General features: G+C 42.2%; 1 protein-coding gene and 1 pseudogene across 2 annotated transcripts; one reads left to right on the top strand and one right to left on the bottom strand.

The window, feature by feature from the left end:
* Positions 1 to 430: 430 nt before the first annotated feature.
* Positions 431 to 6,304, bottom strand: LOC146685755 (interferon-inducible GTPase 5-like; annotated as a pseudogene). Its single transcript, XR_014916940.1, has 5 exons — positions 6,154 to 6,304; positions 5,459 to 5,469; positions 2,707 to 2,792; positions 1,614 to 2,141; positions 431 to 1,509 (listed from the first exon to the last, which is right to left on the bottom strand). The product of XR_014916940.1 is annotated as an interferon-inducible GTPase 5-like (transcript).
* LOC146685754 (interferon-gamma-inducible GTPase 10-like) lies at positions 6,175 to 10,035 on the top strand. Its single transcript, XM_085442228.1, has 3 exons — positions 6,175 to 6,491; positions 7,888 to 8,441; positions 8,984 to 10,035. Exons 2-3 carry the CDS (start codon positions 7,895 to 7,897, stop codon positions 9,595 to 9,597), a joined length of 1,161 nt encoding a protein of 386 aa, XP_085298354.1. The 5' UTR covers positions 6,175 to 6,491; positions 7,888 to 7,894; the 3' UTR covers positions 9,598 to 10,035.
* Positions 10,036 to 17,237: the final 7,202 nt, after the last annotated feature.

Raw genomic sequence — 17,237 nt, 5'->3', positions numbered from 1 at the left:
GAGTGCCACACCTGGCCTGTAACTACTGATCATGTGACAGTGAAACGAGGAAGTTGGTCATGTCTGTTGTCCAGATATTGGCAGTTAATCATGTCACATCCTGCTAACAAGCCTTTTAATTCAGCCATTGTGCATTTGCAGAACTAATATTAAGCCATAAGAAATGATGGGGAACATTTTTTCACAGAATACTTATTTGTACTTTTGACACTTTATGTCCAGTTTTCCAGTAATACAGTTTTGTGTGTATGGAGGTGTTTTCATGGTTTTACTGCTTCTGTTCCTGAATGGTTTGTAAATTCACTCCACCACCATTGGTTGTTTAATTATTCTCACACATTTATTACCTTTATCAGTTTACTGGATTTGAAATGATCATAGTCAGTAGATGACATTAAAAATTAAATGATTAAACAGAACAGCAGTTAAATAACCTTTAACATTAGAGTTTTATTAGAGTCTAAATTACAGTATTTTGGACACTAACAGAAACCACAAGAAAACTTCTCACACAAGTAGCTTCACTCACTGTAGCAGGTTTTCTAATTACAGCATCGTCATTTTAAGGAGAAAGAAAGAGAAAGTAAAGGAAGGATCCACAGGGTGGAACGTGTCTACAATTCCTTTAGTTTGGATTTCCATTTTGATTTCTTTACAATTCTGATATAGTGGGTTGGAACTAGAGGTCTTATATATAACCCTGTTGTCCTCAACCACCCATCTGTGTCTCCCTTTGGGTACTTGGGGGTTTCCAGTCCCTCTGTGGCACAGATGAGGAGGAAAGTTTGAGAGCATGAAGCTGTGAAGAATTACTCTGTTCTTGTTGCTTTGACCAGAGAAAATGAGATCTGCTGTAGACTGAACACAGGATCACATTATCATTTACTTACTAGTTCAGACCCAGAGCCTTTTCAAAAACCCTCTGAGCATCATCGGCAAGTGTGTTGAGGAAAGAATTCAGAGCTTTGTAGGTTACAACAAAAGACAGACCAGCTGATGCTACAAGTCCGACTACTGGAATCCATCTAACACTTTCTTCTGCTGTCATACATGCAGCTAGTTGGGTCGACACCCTCGTGAGGAGCTCTGGAGTTGTTTCTACTCCAGCCAGTGGTGACCTGACAACAGCGCAAAGATCAGCATGCTGCACATTTGTTCTCTCAGCAAGTTTTTCCAGTGATGACTTATCAATACTGAAATCAGTTACATAACCTTTGACAACTCTAACCATCAACCCAATATCAACAGCAACAGAAAGGCCAGGAACTGGAACAGCTGCTACAGTTCCAGACAAACCAGCCCAGTATTTTATTCTGGACTGAAAAGCTTTTTTCTTCTTGATGATGATCTCTGGGTTGATGTTGGGCATGATGAACAGCAGAGTGTCCCTCTTGTTTTTAGGAAGGTCTCTGTCTAAGGTCTGCTGTAAGAGAGAGAAGTCGTAAAGGTTTGGCTCAAAGCTGGACACCAGGAAGACCTGTGGACACACGATGCCTTGGTCTCGAAGACCTGTGTGATAAAGAAATATAAAGAAACCATATCTTTCACAGTTAAAGTAAATAAGTCCCAACTTTGAGATAATAAAGTGTTTACTTAACAAAACAGAAACTCACCTTGAACACAGTTTTCCCTCATTTCTCTAAGACTCCTCTCTGCACTGAAGTCTTCATTTCTTCTCTCATCACGCATAAAGTGGTCAATCTTTAAGCGAACAAAGTAGCACTTTTTGTTTATCTTCTGAATCTCCTGAGCGAGTTTCACATCATTTTCTCTGCAACCAGTGTCTGAGACGATGATGAAGAAGTCAAACCTGTCAAATTTAACAAGTTCCAAGTACTTATGAGCCGGATACTTCATGGTGCCAACACCAGGAAGATCCCATAAAGTGACATTGGGATAGCCTGGATGGAAGTATGGCATAGGTTCCTTTGAGTGTTCTACAGCACCAGTAGGAGCGGCCCCTTCATCTCCATTACGTAGTCCTCTGACAGCGTTAACAAATGTCGATTTACCAGAACCAGATTCTCCTGTGATGGCAATATGTAGTGAAATATCACATGTTTCTTCTCGCTGCTGCTGCAGAAGTATCATTGTTCATCAGATCCTTTCTAACTGAAGCAGATAAAGGCTCTATGTGGACTCTTAAATAAAAGGAAAAGTTGTTATAATCACTGCACTCTCATCTCTGAATACAGACTATAAAAATCCAGCATCATCAAATAATCTTGAAAGTTTTTTCACATTGTCAGACTCAAGACAAAGAAATTATCAAACCGATCAAACATAAAACTCAGAATTTAAGCAGCTAATCTTTGATTTCTTTGGCATTAAGGAGAATCAGTAAGTGTTTAAATTAGCTATGAATAAGGATTCAATAATGACTGTGCTTAGAAAATGATCTAAAAAGAACAAACAATTTTTGAGTCTTTGGCTCTGTGCTCTGATTCACCTGCTGCTTGCAAAAACTAAAGTCTTGAAAACACATACATTTCCACTTGGCTCACTCACAGAACATAAACAAGTCTTTACAGAGAGAAGTATGACTGGAGAGCTGCTGCTCGAAAGACAGAAAGGGCAAAACTAAGAAACACCAACAACGTAACACCAGCATGCAAAAGGTAAAGAACAGGTGACTGAAGAGGTTCACTGGTTGGAATTTGAGTGAATTGAACTTTATAGACAGAACTCATTTAATCAAAGGTTTACCTGCGTGCTGAGCTGTTGGAGTGATGAAAAGTTCTGCATGAAGCAGTTAGTCTGATGATAGATGAGCTGGTGGAGGGTAAATATCTCTAACCACGCCCTCTGAAAACAGCGGTGAAACTGGTTTGACCACAGAGCTGTGGTCATTTGTTTGAGCAGGGATCAGCTGATCATTGCTCAAACAAATGACCTTCTCATTTGTTTGTGTTTCTCTACACGCTGCTGAGTAAAGAAATGTTTATGTTTTTCATATTCTAGATTATGACCTGAACCAGGCAATGTGTCTTTGTGTGGGTCACAGCACTGACTGTAAACCAGCTGATTTAAGTATAGATCACACTTGTATTCACAGCAGAGCACAAAGTCTTTACACACTGCTCCTTCTGCAGGAGAGAACTGTAAAGGAACTTTTAAATAAGTGCACGTATCGTATAATGTTTGTATCCCATGACAATAATATTTCATTAAGGCAAAAAATATTTGGACGGATCTTTTACTGCATATGTGCTCTGATCCGTCACTCTTTCATATCTGCTCACATATATTAATGCCTCTCAGGACAATAATGCGTGTAAATCTATGAGAGCTACACTCTCTGATGACATCAGTATTTAATAGAATATTATTCTATAACCATGAACGTCTTTTTCCATATGGCTTCTGTCCATTGATTCTTTAATTCTTCTCACAGATTTATTACTTTTATCAGCTGGATTTGAAATGATCGTAGTCATTAGATGATATGACAAATGAAATGATTCGACTGAAACAGCAGTTAAATAACCTTTAACATTAGAGTTGTAAGTCTGAGTGTTGAGAGAGCTTCAGGCTCACATTTCCATGGCTTATCTCACTGATATAATGAATGAATACGTGAGTGTTTGCTGTATCAGGCACATCTTCTCAGACACTATATTGCAGTATTATTGGACACTAACAGATACCCGAAGAAAACACAATTAGAAAATCTGTTTCAGCAGGTGAAAATAATTACAGCATCCTCATTTTAAGGACTTTGTTATTTCTGATAGAACTTCCTGATTTCCCAGCAGGCCTCTACAGTTCTGTTTGTATTTACTATTAGGATATAATGAGTTTTAGCCTTTTTGAGCTTCATTCCTGCTTTGATTTCCCTGCTTGTGTTTCTAGGACTCACAGCCACTGCCGTTTGTTAGCATTTGCCTTTTGTCTGGTTGGTTCTGCAGCACCTGCTTGTTTGTGTGGAACTAGAAGCCCCATAGGTGCTCAGCCCTGTTGTCCTCATCCACCTTTGTTGAGTCTCCCATCAGCACTTGGGTGCTCCCAGTCCATATGTGACACAGATGTTCTTCTACACTATCCCAGCCACTTGGTGGTGCCTCTCAGTGTATGCTGTCCTAGCTTGCATTTTACATCCTGTTTATTTGTCCTGGATAGTCTCCAGGGCACCTTTGCATCTTTGGTCCTGGTGCCTTGGTAGACTCCTGCCTCTGTGGATCAGAAAATCTGTGCTGTCTTTTTACTTGACGTTAGCCACTTCTTCTATTTTCCATCCATTTTGGAGCCTGGTCTTCCATGATAGTTCCTCCTGCAGTTCCTTATCACCATCTGTCTGCAGTGGACTGAGGCATTTTAGGAGCAGTAGATCTAAGTTAAGGTTAATGAGGGAGTCAGTTAATTAGGTTAACTCATAAAATTTTATGAGTTAAAAAGGGGGAGCTGTTAAAGAATAAATATATATTCTTAGTGCTTATTTTCTGATTATATTGTTTTATGTACTTTAATAATAAAGGCCTGTATAAAGAAAGGCCAGCTTTGACTCATAAACCAAGTGCTCAGCCAGACTAATATACAGGAAGTGCAGAGCTGCAGAGGCAATATATTAAGAACAGGAAACCAGACAGAAAAAGCAGAACTACGTCACACACACACACACACACACACACACACACACACACACACACACACACACACACCAAGTCAGGTCAGGAGGAGTTGTGTAAAGGACCAAAATAACACCTATATGATACACATTTTGGCTTCTAATGCTAGAGATCTACAACTGGCATTTGAGCTGTGCAGGGGTCTCTCTCTTCCGGAAGATGATTGAATAAAAAGAAATATAAATGTTTTAACACACTATGAGTCGGTTTTCTCTGTTCTATCATGGGGACAAAAGAATCGGGGTTAATATTTGGTGTTTCCGCCCGGTTCTTCGTGTGACAGAAAGAACAAATGTGGCTGAAGGTTGGATCTGATATGAGGCGAACAGAAGACCGGTCTAAAGAGATTTAAAGGTAGGCACAAACCTGTTCAAAAAGCAAATTTGTGCAGATTGGCTGAATTTTAAATTATCTGTTTGCTGAGTGGATGATCTTAACTATCAAATTGGATTAAGATTAAGGAACTGACCTCACAGCCCATTGTTCCTTCAGTGGGCTGGTTTCAGTCATTATGCAAATGTACTGTTTATAAGATTGAAACCTGCAGTCAGCTGAGACTGAAGACGTCACCTGGATGATGATGAAACGTTTCTCCCACAAAACGCTACGTCCAGAATCAACTTTTGGAGATAAGTGCTTAAAGTTTTAAAAACATGTTGCGTGTTATCCTGTCCCTGTCAGTGGGGCAGACCGAGTGGAGGTGGACGCAGGAGCAGACAGAGGCGAGGAGACGGAACTTGAGTCGCAAACCAAAAGCGAGCCTTTATTGTGGCTGAAACATAAATACAACTCAAACGAAGGCAAACATGGGAGAGAGCTAACTGAAAACCTACACTGGGAAAAACTGAGAAAAGTGAGCCAACAGAGACAATACAGAGGAACTATGATAACTATGAATGCATGAAAGGAGGAAACACAGATGACACAACGCTGAACACAGGAAGACTGAGGACTTAAATACACACGAGGTGATCAGGAGAAGTGGCGACACATGAGGACACAGCTGACTCAAATGAAACATAATGACAACACAGGGGAGAGTAACACTGGACACAATAATATGAGACACGGACCTTCAAAGTAAAACAGGAAGTATAACCACCACAGACTAGACACTGAACTAAACCTAAGAACAAACTATTAACCAGGAAAACACAGGATTTTTGCTTCAGCACCCCCAAAATGATTCAAAGCACCCCCAAAATGGGCTAAAATCGCCCCTTGTGAAGACAAGAAAATATGGTTGAAATATGCTGTCTCTTTATAGTCCCTGTCATGACTCTCTCAGCAGCATTTTTGATCCATTAATATTAAACAATTATTGATGCAGCGGATTGAGATGAAACTTGGCACAGAGGTACAGTAGGTGTCCAGGAGGAGGATTGTGTTGAAAGTTGGACATCAACTACCAAGACTGATTTTTAATGAATTTTTGAATATGCAACCAGACTTTCCCGATGGCTGTATTGGGCTGTCCCAAAGCGTTGTACGCGAGGGCGTGCATGTGTGAGTGCGCGCGCGCGTGTACTTGTGCGCGGGTCTATGCTTTTGATCGGGAAATAAGGAGAAAAGGCGCTGCCGTAAAGGGCGGTGTGGAAGCGCAAAAAACTTAATGCGGCTGAAAAGAGGCGGCTGGCTTGACTGCGGTCCTGCTTGAGAGGAGGCGTTTCCACAGGCATGCTTCCGGGAGCAAAGAAGTGAGTTTACAGGAGATAAACAGTCCTATCGTGTTACTATCGATCCGATACCAATACGAGCGTTGGCACTGGTACGATCGACGTTTGGATGACTCCGCCCACCACGAATACAAGGCTGCACTACTGCTGCATTCTGCACTCATCATCGCTCCAACATCGTCACACGCAGGTAAACCTCCACCACTGTATCAAACTTTCTGTCTGCAAAATTAAATTCACTCAAATTTCAGCCTGTGGTGTTTTTTTCCACCTTTCCTTAATCTGAACACATCGGTGCTACAGTTTTTGTTGGGTTTCTTTGTTTTGGTTTTTGAGTTTGTGAGCTGTGAATCTCTGCAGTCATACTCGACTCTACATGGACGACTTCCGCGATCGGTCAAAGAAAACACCTGCACACCTGTTACGGATCTAGATGCACCTGAAGGATGAATATGAAGCTTTTCACACAACAATGAGAGTGACGCTAACCATGGGGCTCTTATTACTGTAGCAAAATCTTGCGCGTTTGTAGTAATGTTTATAAATGTGTAGAGAAACACAAGTAATAAGCACTAACTGATTGTCCTTGGACTGACCCTGCACACATAGGATTTCCAACTGTTAAATTATTAAATAAGGGACACACTGGCATACCAGAAGCACAATGCACAACCAGCTCAGCATAGTGTAAATATGCACTGTGACATTGCAGGTAACGGTCAATATGTGACAATTGGTCACATATATGACGAACCAGTTTTGCTCATTTTACAGGATGTCCCGGTTAAAACGACGGGACAGTTGGAAACCCTAGTGTCATATCAAACATTGTTTCTTTTGAAATAACTTGAAACTATTTATTAATCAAGTGAAAATCTTCAGATTTCTGGTCAGCTCCCGGGGGGGGGGTCACAGTACGCATAAAGTACCTTTCCATCACATCAGGAGGCTCACCTGTATGGAGGGCCAGGAGTGGTGTATTAAATTAAATAGTTAATTAAATGTGTCAGTAATTAATTAAAATGTGAAAAAATAAATAATTAAATGTTTCAATAATTAATCATTATAAAATTAAATGTATATAATTAAATTCATTAAATAACATTGGAAATAAATAATTTAAATGTTTTAAATGACATGAATGAGCATTTAATTCATTAAATAAATTTAAATAATGAATTAATTCCAAATTTAATATGTTAATGAAACATAAAGGCGTATTTAATTAATTTTGTCACTCCTTGCAATCCATACACACTGGGGTAACCACATGTATCAGGTCAAACGCACAGATTCATGGTCCCATGCTCTCTGGTCTCCATTTAAATATAAAGTCTGAGTTAGGACTGAGTTTCTGCTCCACTGATCAGTTTCTGGAAGAAATCAAAGATCAGCTGTTTAAATTCAGAGTGTCATGTTTGATTTGTTTCATACTTTCTTTGCCTGTGAGTCTGAAAATGTGACAGAGCAGCTGGAAACAAAGACGAAGAAATTTTCAAGATTATATGGTGATGAAGGATTTATGATATCATCTGTATTCAGAGATGAGAGTGCAGTGATTCTAACTGCTTTTTCTTTTATTTAAGGGTCCACATGGAGGCTGTACTTGCTTCAGTTAAAAATGATCTGATGAACAATGACACTGCTGCAGCAGTAGAAACGATTCAAAGATATTCAAAAGAACCAAATAATATTCCACTAAAAATCGCCAACACAGGAGAATCTAAATCTGGTAAATCCACCTTTGTTAGTGCCTTAAGAGGCATAAAGAGCATTGGTGATGAAGATGAGGGCGCTGCACCCACTGGTGTTGTGGAAACCACCTCAGAGGTCACAGAGTACCTCCATCCAAACTATCCCAATGTTACTTTATGGGATCTTCCTGGAATCGGCACCACCAAGTTTCCAGCTAAGAAGTACCTGGAGCTTGTTGGATTTGAGAACTTTGACGTCTTCATCATCGTCTCAGCTGATCGCTTCAGAGAAAATGACGTGAAACTTGCAAAGGAGATTCAGAAGATGAAGAAAAAGTTCTACTTTGTTCGCTCAAAGATCGACAACAACGTACGTGATGAGGAAAGAAAGAGAGACTTCAGTAAAGAGGGGACTCTTAGAAAAATCAGAGACGACTCTGTTCAAGGTGAGTTTCTTATCTAATCATTTTTACCAAAGTAATATCACTTTGTGAATTTACTATTTAAAAATATTCAGAACTTAGTTTGATTTTTTTCCCCCTCATGTTAGCATGTATTTTCTGTAAAACAGGACTCAGATGTAGACATCAAGTCTTCACATGTTTTCCTGGTGTGCAGCTTTGAGCCTCACTATTATGAATTCTCTAAATTAGTGGGTCAGCGACCCTCTTAGGGACATTCCCAATAAGGCATAACAATCTGGGACTCTCCATCAATTTGCCCTGAAAAGGCTTCTCAGATGAAACATCTTCAAGAAACCTAAAGAAGTCCATACCCTTTTCTTACCAAGCTCCTTAGAGTACCATGACCTGGATGACTGAGAGCCTTCACAGAACTCTGTCTTACCTTGTATTTGTTTAAATAATTTTTTTTTTCATTCTCTCTTCTTTATACCTCAGTGCAAACAAGTGTGAACATCATTCTTTGTTTATTAAGTTAGTAAAGTTAAACTCTGAGCCTTTTTTGTTTTTTATCTTTTATAACACAGGTCTTCAGAAAGAAGGTTTTGAGTCTCCACAGGTCTTCCTGGTGTCCAGCTTTGAGCCTCACATTTATGAATTCTCTGAATTACAACAGACCTTAGAGAGAGAACTTCCTGCACACCAGAGTGATGCTCTGCTGCGTGCCATGTCCAACATCAACCAGGAGATTATCAACAAGAAGAAAGATTTTCAGTCCAGAATAAAATACTACTCTACTCTGTCTGCAGCTGGAGCAGCTGTTCCAGTTCCTGAGCTGTCTGTTAATGTTGATGACAGCATGATGCTTTCAGTTGTCACAGATTATGTAACTGGGTTTGGTCTTGATAAGCAGTCTCTGAAGAAACTTGCTGCCAGCTCAGGTGTGTCATATGATGATTTGTGTGCTGTCATCAAGTCAGAACTGGCTAAAATACCTGCAGAGTTCTTCATGAAAACGTTTATCTCAGTTCAAGGTAAAGCTGGGAAAGTATCCAGAAATTCTTTCCTATTTGTAACTGCAGCATCAATGGGCATCTCTTTTACAACAACCTACTTCACTCTGAGTTATTTCCTTAACCAGCTTGCTGATGATGCTCAGAGGGTGTTTAACAGAGCTCTGGGTGTGAACATATCAGTGTGATTACTATAAAATAAAGTAGCTACTAGTTACATTTTAAGCTGCAGTGTGCAAACAAGCTTTGATATTTTTTTTTAAACAATTACAGAATCATTCACTGATTTCAATTTGACTGATTTCAGTGAACAGCATCCTGGTACAGCTGATCTGTGTACCAGATGCCTCAGCAAGACTCATTTCCTCTCATCAGAGCAGAAACAACATAGTAACTGTTTTCCCCTCATCACATTAATACAGAAACAAGTGTGATCTTATTTTTCATAAACTGTGTACTGTGGAGAAGAGCTACTGGATTGATGCTATGATGCTTTTTAATTATTTGGTTAATTTTTAATGTCAACATTTTGTGCAAATCAGATCAAATAATGAAATTGGTTTTGCTATATTATATCACCATGCCGTATCTTCCACCATAATAAATACTGAGTTATGCAGAATGTATGATGTCATGTGATAAGCAGAGAAACTGCTCTGTGGTGTTTGTGTTGACTGTATATTGTGTTCACTGCCCTCCAGTGGTCGAAGTGAGGAGCTACAACAATAATAATACAGTTATGAACTCTGTTTATCACCATCATTCTGTTATTATTAATAAAATGCAGCATTAGCATTATTTATGACCCTTAAAAAACAGATTCCAATGTACTAAACAACACATTATAACACCGGGTGAGTTATTCTAGTCTCTGTATATGTGTAGTAGACAAAATATTAGAAACACTGGTGAGCACCTAAACACTGAGCTTCATCATGATTGGGTTAAAAGTAAAACACAAAAGTCCCCACACCAATTTCTTAATTTGTCAGAATGCATGTGGCTAATACAAATCTATAACAACTGAAAACTAAACTGAATGACTTTAAGAGCTTGTTCAGAAAATGATTTAAGTCATTTTTCACTGTTAAAAATTTGTCACCCTGCAGAGCCAGCACCCCTATACAGGAACCAATGTGGGTGAGAGGACTCGCCCAGCTCAAACTGCTGCAAGGCCATCCAGGTGTCTTTCCTGCCTCTGATATGGAAATGGTGGTCCTGAGAGCAGGTGCAGTTTATGTCTGCCACACCTGTTCCCTTCTAGATAATTTACCAGTTTAGCTGTTAATTACAGGGTTCATTTTAGTGGCCTGGACAGTCGGCCCCAAGAGGCTTATATTTTAAAATGCTGGAGTAACATCTAAGAGCTATTTACACTACAACTAATACTATTAAGTTAAAAACTGAATGTTCACAATTTAGACCTTAATAGCAGGATATTTTATTAAAGCAGTTTAGCAAACCAGAATAAAAAATGATAATAAAGCAAAATGATTATAATAAACTTGAATTATACTTAACTAACCTACTCTGAGCTAATGCTGATTTTATTCACATCGTTGGAGAGAAAAGGCACACTAGATCTGAAACTGTCAACAGTGAAACTCTTAGAGCCATTCTTCAGTGTTTTTTTATTTAACCAGGAAGATCCCATTGATCCCCTTTTTCAAGGGATATCTGGTCAAGATAGGCAGCAGCACGGTTACAAAAATTATACAATTAAACACAGGCAGCAACAGAACACATGCAAAATAAAAAAATAAAAATAAAATTCAATTAAAATGACAATCTATTTGAAACTGTCACGGTTTGCGATGCAAGCCGTGTGGGAATTATTGAAGGACCCAAGATGCAGACACTTCTGGTGTGAGTGAGCTTTATTGAGGAGAATGACATACAACAAAAGGCGAGGGTGGCAAGAACAGAACTGACAAAACCTAAACAGGGAAATCTAAGCATAAAACATATCTGAAACCTTAAGATACGAACGGAGATGCAGGGGAACCACACAGACGAAACAACAACGAACAGTAGAAAATAGAGGGCTTAAATACACACAGGGCAATCAGGGACTGGGAGACAGGAGGGAGACACAGCTGGGGGAAATCAGAGCTGACGATACTGAGGGAAGTAAAACAGAATACAATAACCTGAGACACTGACCTTCAAAATAAAACAGGGACTGACACATGCAAAGACACAGACTGAGAAACTCAGACTTTACACAGAGGAACACATATGCAGGAATGACTAAACACCAAACTGAGGAAGAACAGAACCAAAGAGCTTGAAAACCACAACCAACATCACAATAATAGAAAACACAAAACACTGGGTCAAAAGACAGTTGCATGTTATGGACTTGGCCTAGTTTTGAATTAAAATCACTTAATGAAATGAATTCAGTCATTTTCCAGTTGTTCTGCAGTTCTCTCCAAGCCAAGGGTACAGTGGGGCAAAAAAGTATTTAGTCAGCCACCGATTGTGCAAGTTCCCCCACTTAAAATGATGACAGAGGTCAGTAATTTGCACCAGAGGTACACGTCAACTGTGAGAGACAGAATGTGAAAAAAAAATCCATGAATTCACATGGTAGGATTTGTAAAGAATTTATCCGTAAATCAGGGTGGCAAATAAGTATTTGGTCACCTCAAACATGGAAAATCTCTGGCTCTCACAGACCTGTAACGTCTTCTGTAAGACGCTTTTCTGTCCCCCACTCGTTACCTGTATGAATGGCACCTGTTTGAACTCATCATCTGTATAAAAGACACCTGTCCACAGCCTCAAACAGTCAGACTCCAAACTCCGCCATGGCCAAGACCAAAGAGCTCTCGAAGGACACCAGGAAAAGTATTGTAGACCTGCACCAGACTGGGAAGAGTGAATCTACAATAGGCAAGCAGCTTGGTGTGAAGAAATCAACTGTGGGAGCAATCATCAGAAAATGGAAGACATACAAGACCACTGATAATCTCCCTCGATCTGGGGCTCCACGCAAGATCTCATCCCGTGGGGTCAAAATGATCATGAGAACGGTGAGCAAAGATCCCAGAACCACACGGGGGGACCTGGTGAATGACCTGCAGAGAGCTGGGACCAAAGTAACAAAGGTCACCATCAGTAACACACTACAACGGCAGGGAATCAAATCCCGCAGTGCCAGACGTGTTCCGCTGCTAAAGCCAGTGCATGTCCAGGCCCGTCTGAAGTTTGCCAGAGAGCACATGGATGATACAGCAGAGGATTGGGAGAATGTCATGTGGTCAGATGAAACCAAAGTAGAACTTTTTGGTATAAACTCAACTCGTCGTGTTTGGAGGACGAAGAATACTGAGTTGCATCCCAAGAACACCATACCTACTGTGAAGCATGGGGGTGGAAACATCATGCTATGGGGCTGTTTTTCTGCCAAGGGGACAGGACGACTGATCCGTGTTAAGGACAGAATGAATGGGGCCATGTATCGTGAGATTTTGAGCCAAAACCTCCTTCCATCAGTGAGAACTTTGAAGATGAAACGCGGCTGGGTCTTCCAACATGACAATGATCCAAAACACACCGCCCGGGCAACAAAGGAGTGGCTCCGTAAGAAGCATTTGAAAGTCCTGGAGTGGCCTAGCCAGTCTCCAGACCTCAACCCCATAGAAAATCTGTGGCGGGAGTTGAAAGTCTGTGTTGCTCGGCAACAGCCCCAAAACATCACTGCTCTCGAGAAGATCTGCATGGAGGAATGGGCCAAAATACCAGCTACTGTGTGTGCAAACCTGGTAAAGACCTATAGTAAACGTTTGACCTCTGTTATTGCCAACAAAGGTTATGTTACAAAGTATTGAGTTGTATTTTTGTTATTGACCAAATACTTATTTTCCACCCTGATTTACGAATAAATTCTTTACAAATCCTACCATGTGGATTCATGGATTTTTTTTTTTCACATTCTGTCTCTCACAGTTGACGTGTACCTCTGGTGCAAATTACTGACCTCTGTCATCATTTTAGGTGGGGGAACTTGCACAATCGGTGGCTGACTAAATACTTTTTTGCCCCACTGTACTAAACCTGTAATGCTGCACATGTTTCATGCTGTACATGCTCATACCTTTTTTTTTACCATCACATGTAAAAATGTTGTAGCAACAACTTCTTTGTATTAAAAGAAAAACAGAACTTATTTTGAAAATAAAATCTCAGTTTTAACTTCAGTTTCTTCATGAGTTTCTTTACATGTGGTTTGAAGGTGAGCGAGTCATCAATCAAGATACTCAGATATTTATATGTGTAAACCAATGATTCTACGATTATTACCCTCAAGAGGGGTTACTGAAGGAATGTGTGTTCATCTCGCAGGAGACAACAGAGAAGAAACCTGAAACTCTTTGTCATGGTCCTGAGGCTGAGGACTCAGTGTTTTGTGTTTCTTTATGCTTTTGTTCATTCCGAGTGTGTATTTTGTTGTGATTTTGCCATTTGTTAGGTTTCTGTTCTTTGCCTGCCTGCTCCCACTTCTCTGTGTTCCCTCTGTCTGTCCATGGTGTTATTGAGTCTGCCTGTCAAGTTCAGTGTCCTGTCTGGTTCTCTGTGTCTGTTAGTTTCCTGTTTTATTCTGAAAGTTAATGTCTTATGTCAGTGTGTTCAGTTTTACCTCTCCCCTGTTTCGTTAGCCTAATTGCTCCCAGCTGTGTCTCCCCTCTGTGCTCTGTTCAGGTCCCTGCGTTTTTGTTGCAAAACAGTCTGTGTGTTTCTGGTTTTACTTTGTAGGTCTGCTTCTCATCATGTCCATTAGTGTCAGCTGTGTCCACCCCTGCATGTCATCTCCTCATTACCTAGCGTGTATTTATAGTGTGTGTTGGCTTCTGTTCATCGTTGGATCGTCTGTGTTTCTCGGTGTATCGACGTCTCTCTGCATTCTCAGCTCTTGGTTCATGCTTAGGTTTGTCATTTAGTTTTTCCAGTCTAGGTTTTTTTCAGTCATTTGTCTTTTCTCACTGCCTGTTCGGTCGCTCCTCTTCTGTAAATAAATCATCGCTCTCATCACAAGTCCACTGCCTGCATTTTGGGTCCCTTTTCTCCTACACCACACGGCTCACCCCGCCAGCCGTGACAGTACGATCCGACCACTATGGACCCAGCAGCAGTCAACCCGCTCCTCGGGCGGGTTGACTCCTCGGGCGAGGACATTATTTACTCGGTAGACAAATTAATTAACTTATGGCTGGAGCATGAGGGGAGAGAATTCCGCCAAGGCATAGCTGTTCGGCTACAGCGCTTAGTTTCTGGTCTCCCCTGGTTGCTCAGCTCACTTCACCCGCTCACACAGAATTTTGTTCTGAACGAGCTTCATCTTCTCCCCCTTGCTACCACCCACCCTGCAACTCATGCTTCACTTCCTGACCCGACGGAGAGTGTTCTGCCCGGCCCGTCGGTCCAGCCTTCGAATAGGAAACGGCACTCACGCCGTCGACGCCCCTCGCCACAGTCGGACCCCGGGACATCAGAGCGGCCGACTGTGGTGAGTAAAAAGGATAACAGCTCCGATTTGAACTTTGAGACTTTTTCTTCTGGGGTTGTTCGGGGTGTGTCAGTGGGAGCTAATTCGCAAAGCTTACCTACCTTTGTGGTAACCGATCTCTCCCAGGTTGGCATTTTTAAGACTTCAGCGAAAGCAAAGGGCTGTTGTTCTTCTGTTTCTTCTGAACCTGTTAAACCCATGTCAGCTAACCCAGGGTCTGCTAAAACTGTGGCATATATCCCAGAGACAATTAACACCAGCTCTGATAATACCAGGACTGTTTATTCTTTTGAACTGCAGCCTCAAGCTCAGTTAGCCGCCCGGCCTCAAGCTCAGTTAGCCGCCCGGCCTCAAGCTCAGTCTCCAATTCCACCACCGTCGTCATCCCAACCATTGTTTCAGTCACCCTCAGTTCAGCCTCCTGTTCAGCAGCCACTAGCCCTGCATCCCGTGTCACTTGCTACTCCGGTACAACAAGCTCAGTCAAATCGATCTGTAAGGAACTGTGTTTCATCCATTTGTTCTAAGCAGAGAGACAAACCTAATGATAAATTAAATGATAAACTCTTTTCTTGCTGCGTCACGACTGACTTTTTAGCTAACGTAAGCTAAAGTGGCAGTTTCTGTTTTTGTTTTTGACGCTGTCGCCAGTACGAGATTCCGGAATGGCACCACTTACCTCAACATCCAGCTGTGAAAGCTGCATCAACCTGAGCCAAAAAGTGATCGAGCTGGAACAAAGGATATCCACGCTATACCAAATCCAGGGGGCTGAATGCGAACTTGACACGATCCTCCTTGGCAAAGCTCAAACCACCGCTACTAGCGCTGAGCTAGCCGACACAGTGCACCATCCAGCTGCTGTGTCCCAAGATCCCGCCAACAGTCAACACAGGCTCTCAACTTGCGTCGCTGGTGCTTCTGCCAAGGACGAGAACTCCTGGTTTCAGCTAGGGGCCAGACCCAAGGCTCTGGTCAGCTCCACTCCACCATGGACCACGGTTGAGACGCATGGTGGCTGCAGAGGGGGCAGGAGGATCCGTCTCTCGCACCCTCACCCCTCCGGTGCGGTAGTATTGGAGAATAAATTCAATGTCCTGGATCCTGTGGACTTTCCTCCTCTGACTGCTAGCCCTCGCCATCCCGCTGTGTCGCTGAGGTCTGCGCCATCTCCACCACTACGCCCCCGGAGCCGCGGCGGGCAACCCGACGCTGTGGTGCAAACTCACCGCGGAGAGCTGTGCTTTACCCCGGCTCCTCGGAGAAGAGGACCCACGGCGCGGCCACCTGGGAGTCACTCACGCAGTCCGCCTGGCGCATCTCCATCTGAACACCCCCGGTGTCGCGGCGCGGGCGTCTCAGATGGCCAACAGCCCCCGGTGGCACCTCCTCTCTCCACGCTGGTCCTCGGGGATTCCATCGTCAGGAACGTGCGGATGAGGGGGGCGCTCACGCTGTCGTTCCCGGGAGCCACTGTTGTTGACATAGTGGACAGAATTCCCAACATTCTGGCATCCCATCCACAGGTTAACCGGCTCATCATCCACATCGGCACCAATGACATCCCCAAACAGCAATCTGAGCTGCTGAAGCTGGACTTCCTCCAACTCTTCAGCCTCCTTGGTCAGTTGCAGGTGAGTGCTTTTATCTCTGGGCCCACCCCCACCTGTGGCAGAGGGATAGGCCGTTTCAGCCGGCTGCTCAGTCTTAACACCTGGCTTTCCTCCGCCTGTGTCTCCCACGGCTTGGGTTTTATTAACAACTTTGATGCCTTCTGGGAGAGGAGGCATCTTTTTGGGGCAGACGGGCTCCACCTCAACGCCTGGGGACGCCGTTTGCTGTCCGCCAATTTGGCATTTGGCGTACAGCACTCCCACACATCGCCCTGTCACTACCCCAAACCGACATTACCTGCTGATCTGTCTGCCACTGACTGATGTTCCCCTGGTCCCAGCTCCTATATTTGTTCCACTTTTAACAGTAATACACAAAACTCTGGACTAGGACCTCTCTCCCACAGTCAACACAATACCCGTCATAATCACAAACAGAGAGCAACAGAATTATCATAAATCCAGTAACTCCAAAAACATTAATAACCTCCGGCCTCTTCAAAAATATCAACATCCATTCAACTCTATTGTCAAAAATCCACCAGTCTCAATCAGTATGGCACTTTTAAATGTACGCTCTCTGTCGAACAAGTCTTTTATTATTAATGATTTAATTTTAGATAATAAACTTGACTGTTTATTTTTAACTGAAACATGGCTGGGTTCGGATGCACCAGTTGTTCTCACTGAGGCCTCCCCCACC

Source organism: Copadichromis virginalis, linkage group LG19 (assembly GCF_057382275.1).
Source record: "Copadichromis virginalis isolate Kocher_CV1m ecotype Utaka linkage group LG19, C_Virginalis_male_GT1.1, whole genome shotgun sequence".
Classification (NCBI taxonomy): domain Eukaryota; kingdom Metazoa; phylum Chordata; class Actinopteri; order Cichliformes; family Cichlidae; genus Copadichromis; species Copadichromis virginalis.
Note: the sequence above shows the minus strand (reverse complement) of the source record. Positions and strands in the feature narration are given on the sequence as shown.

Excerpts from the sequence above, each read along its gene's own strand:
- LOC146685754 (XM_085442228.1), top strand. The coding sequence starts at position 7,895 with ATGGAGGCTGTACTTGCTTCAGTTAAAAATGATCTGATGAACAATGAC. Across the intron at positions 8,442-8,983 it reads CAGAGACGACTCTGTTCAAG|GTCTTCAGAAAGAAGGTTTT; the intron begins GTGAGTTTCTTA and ends TTTATAACACAG.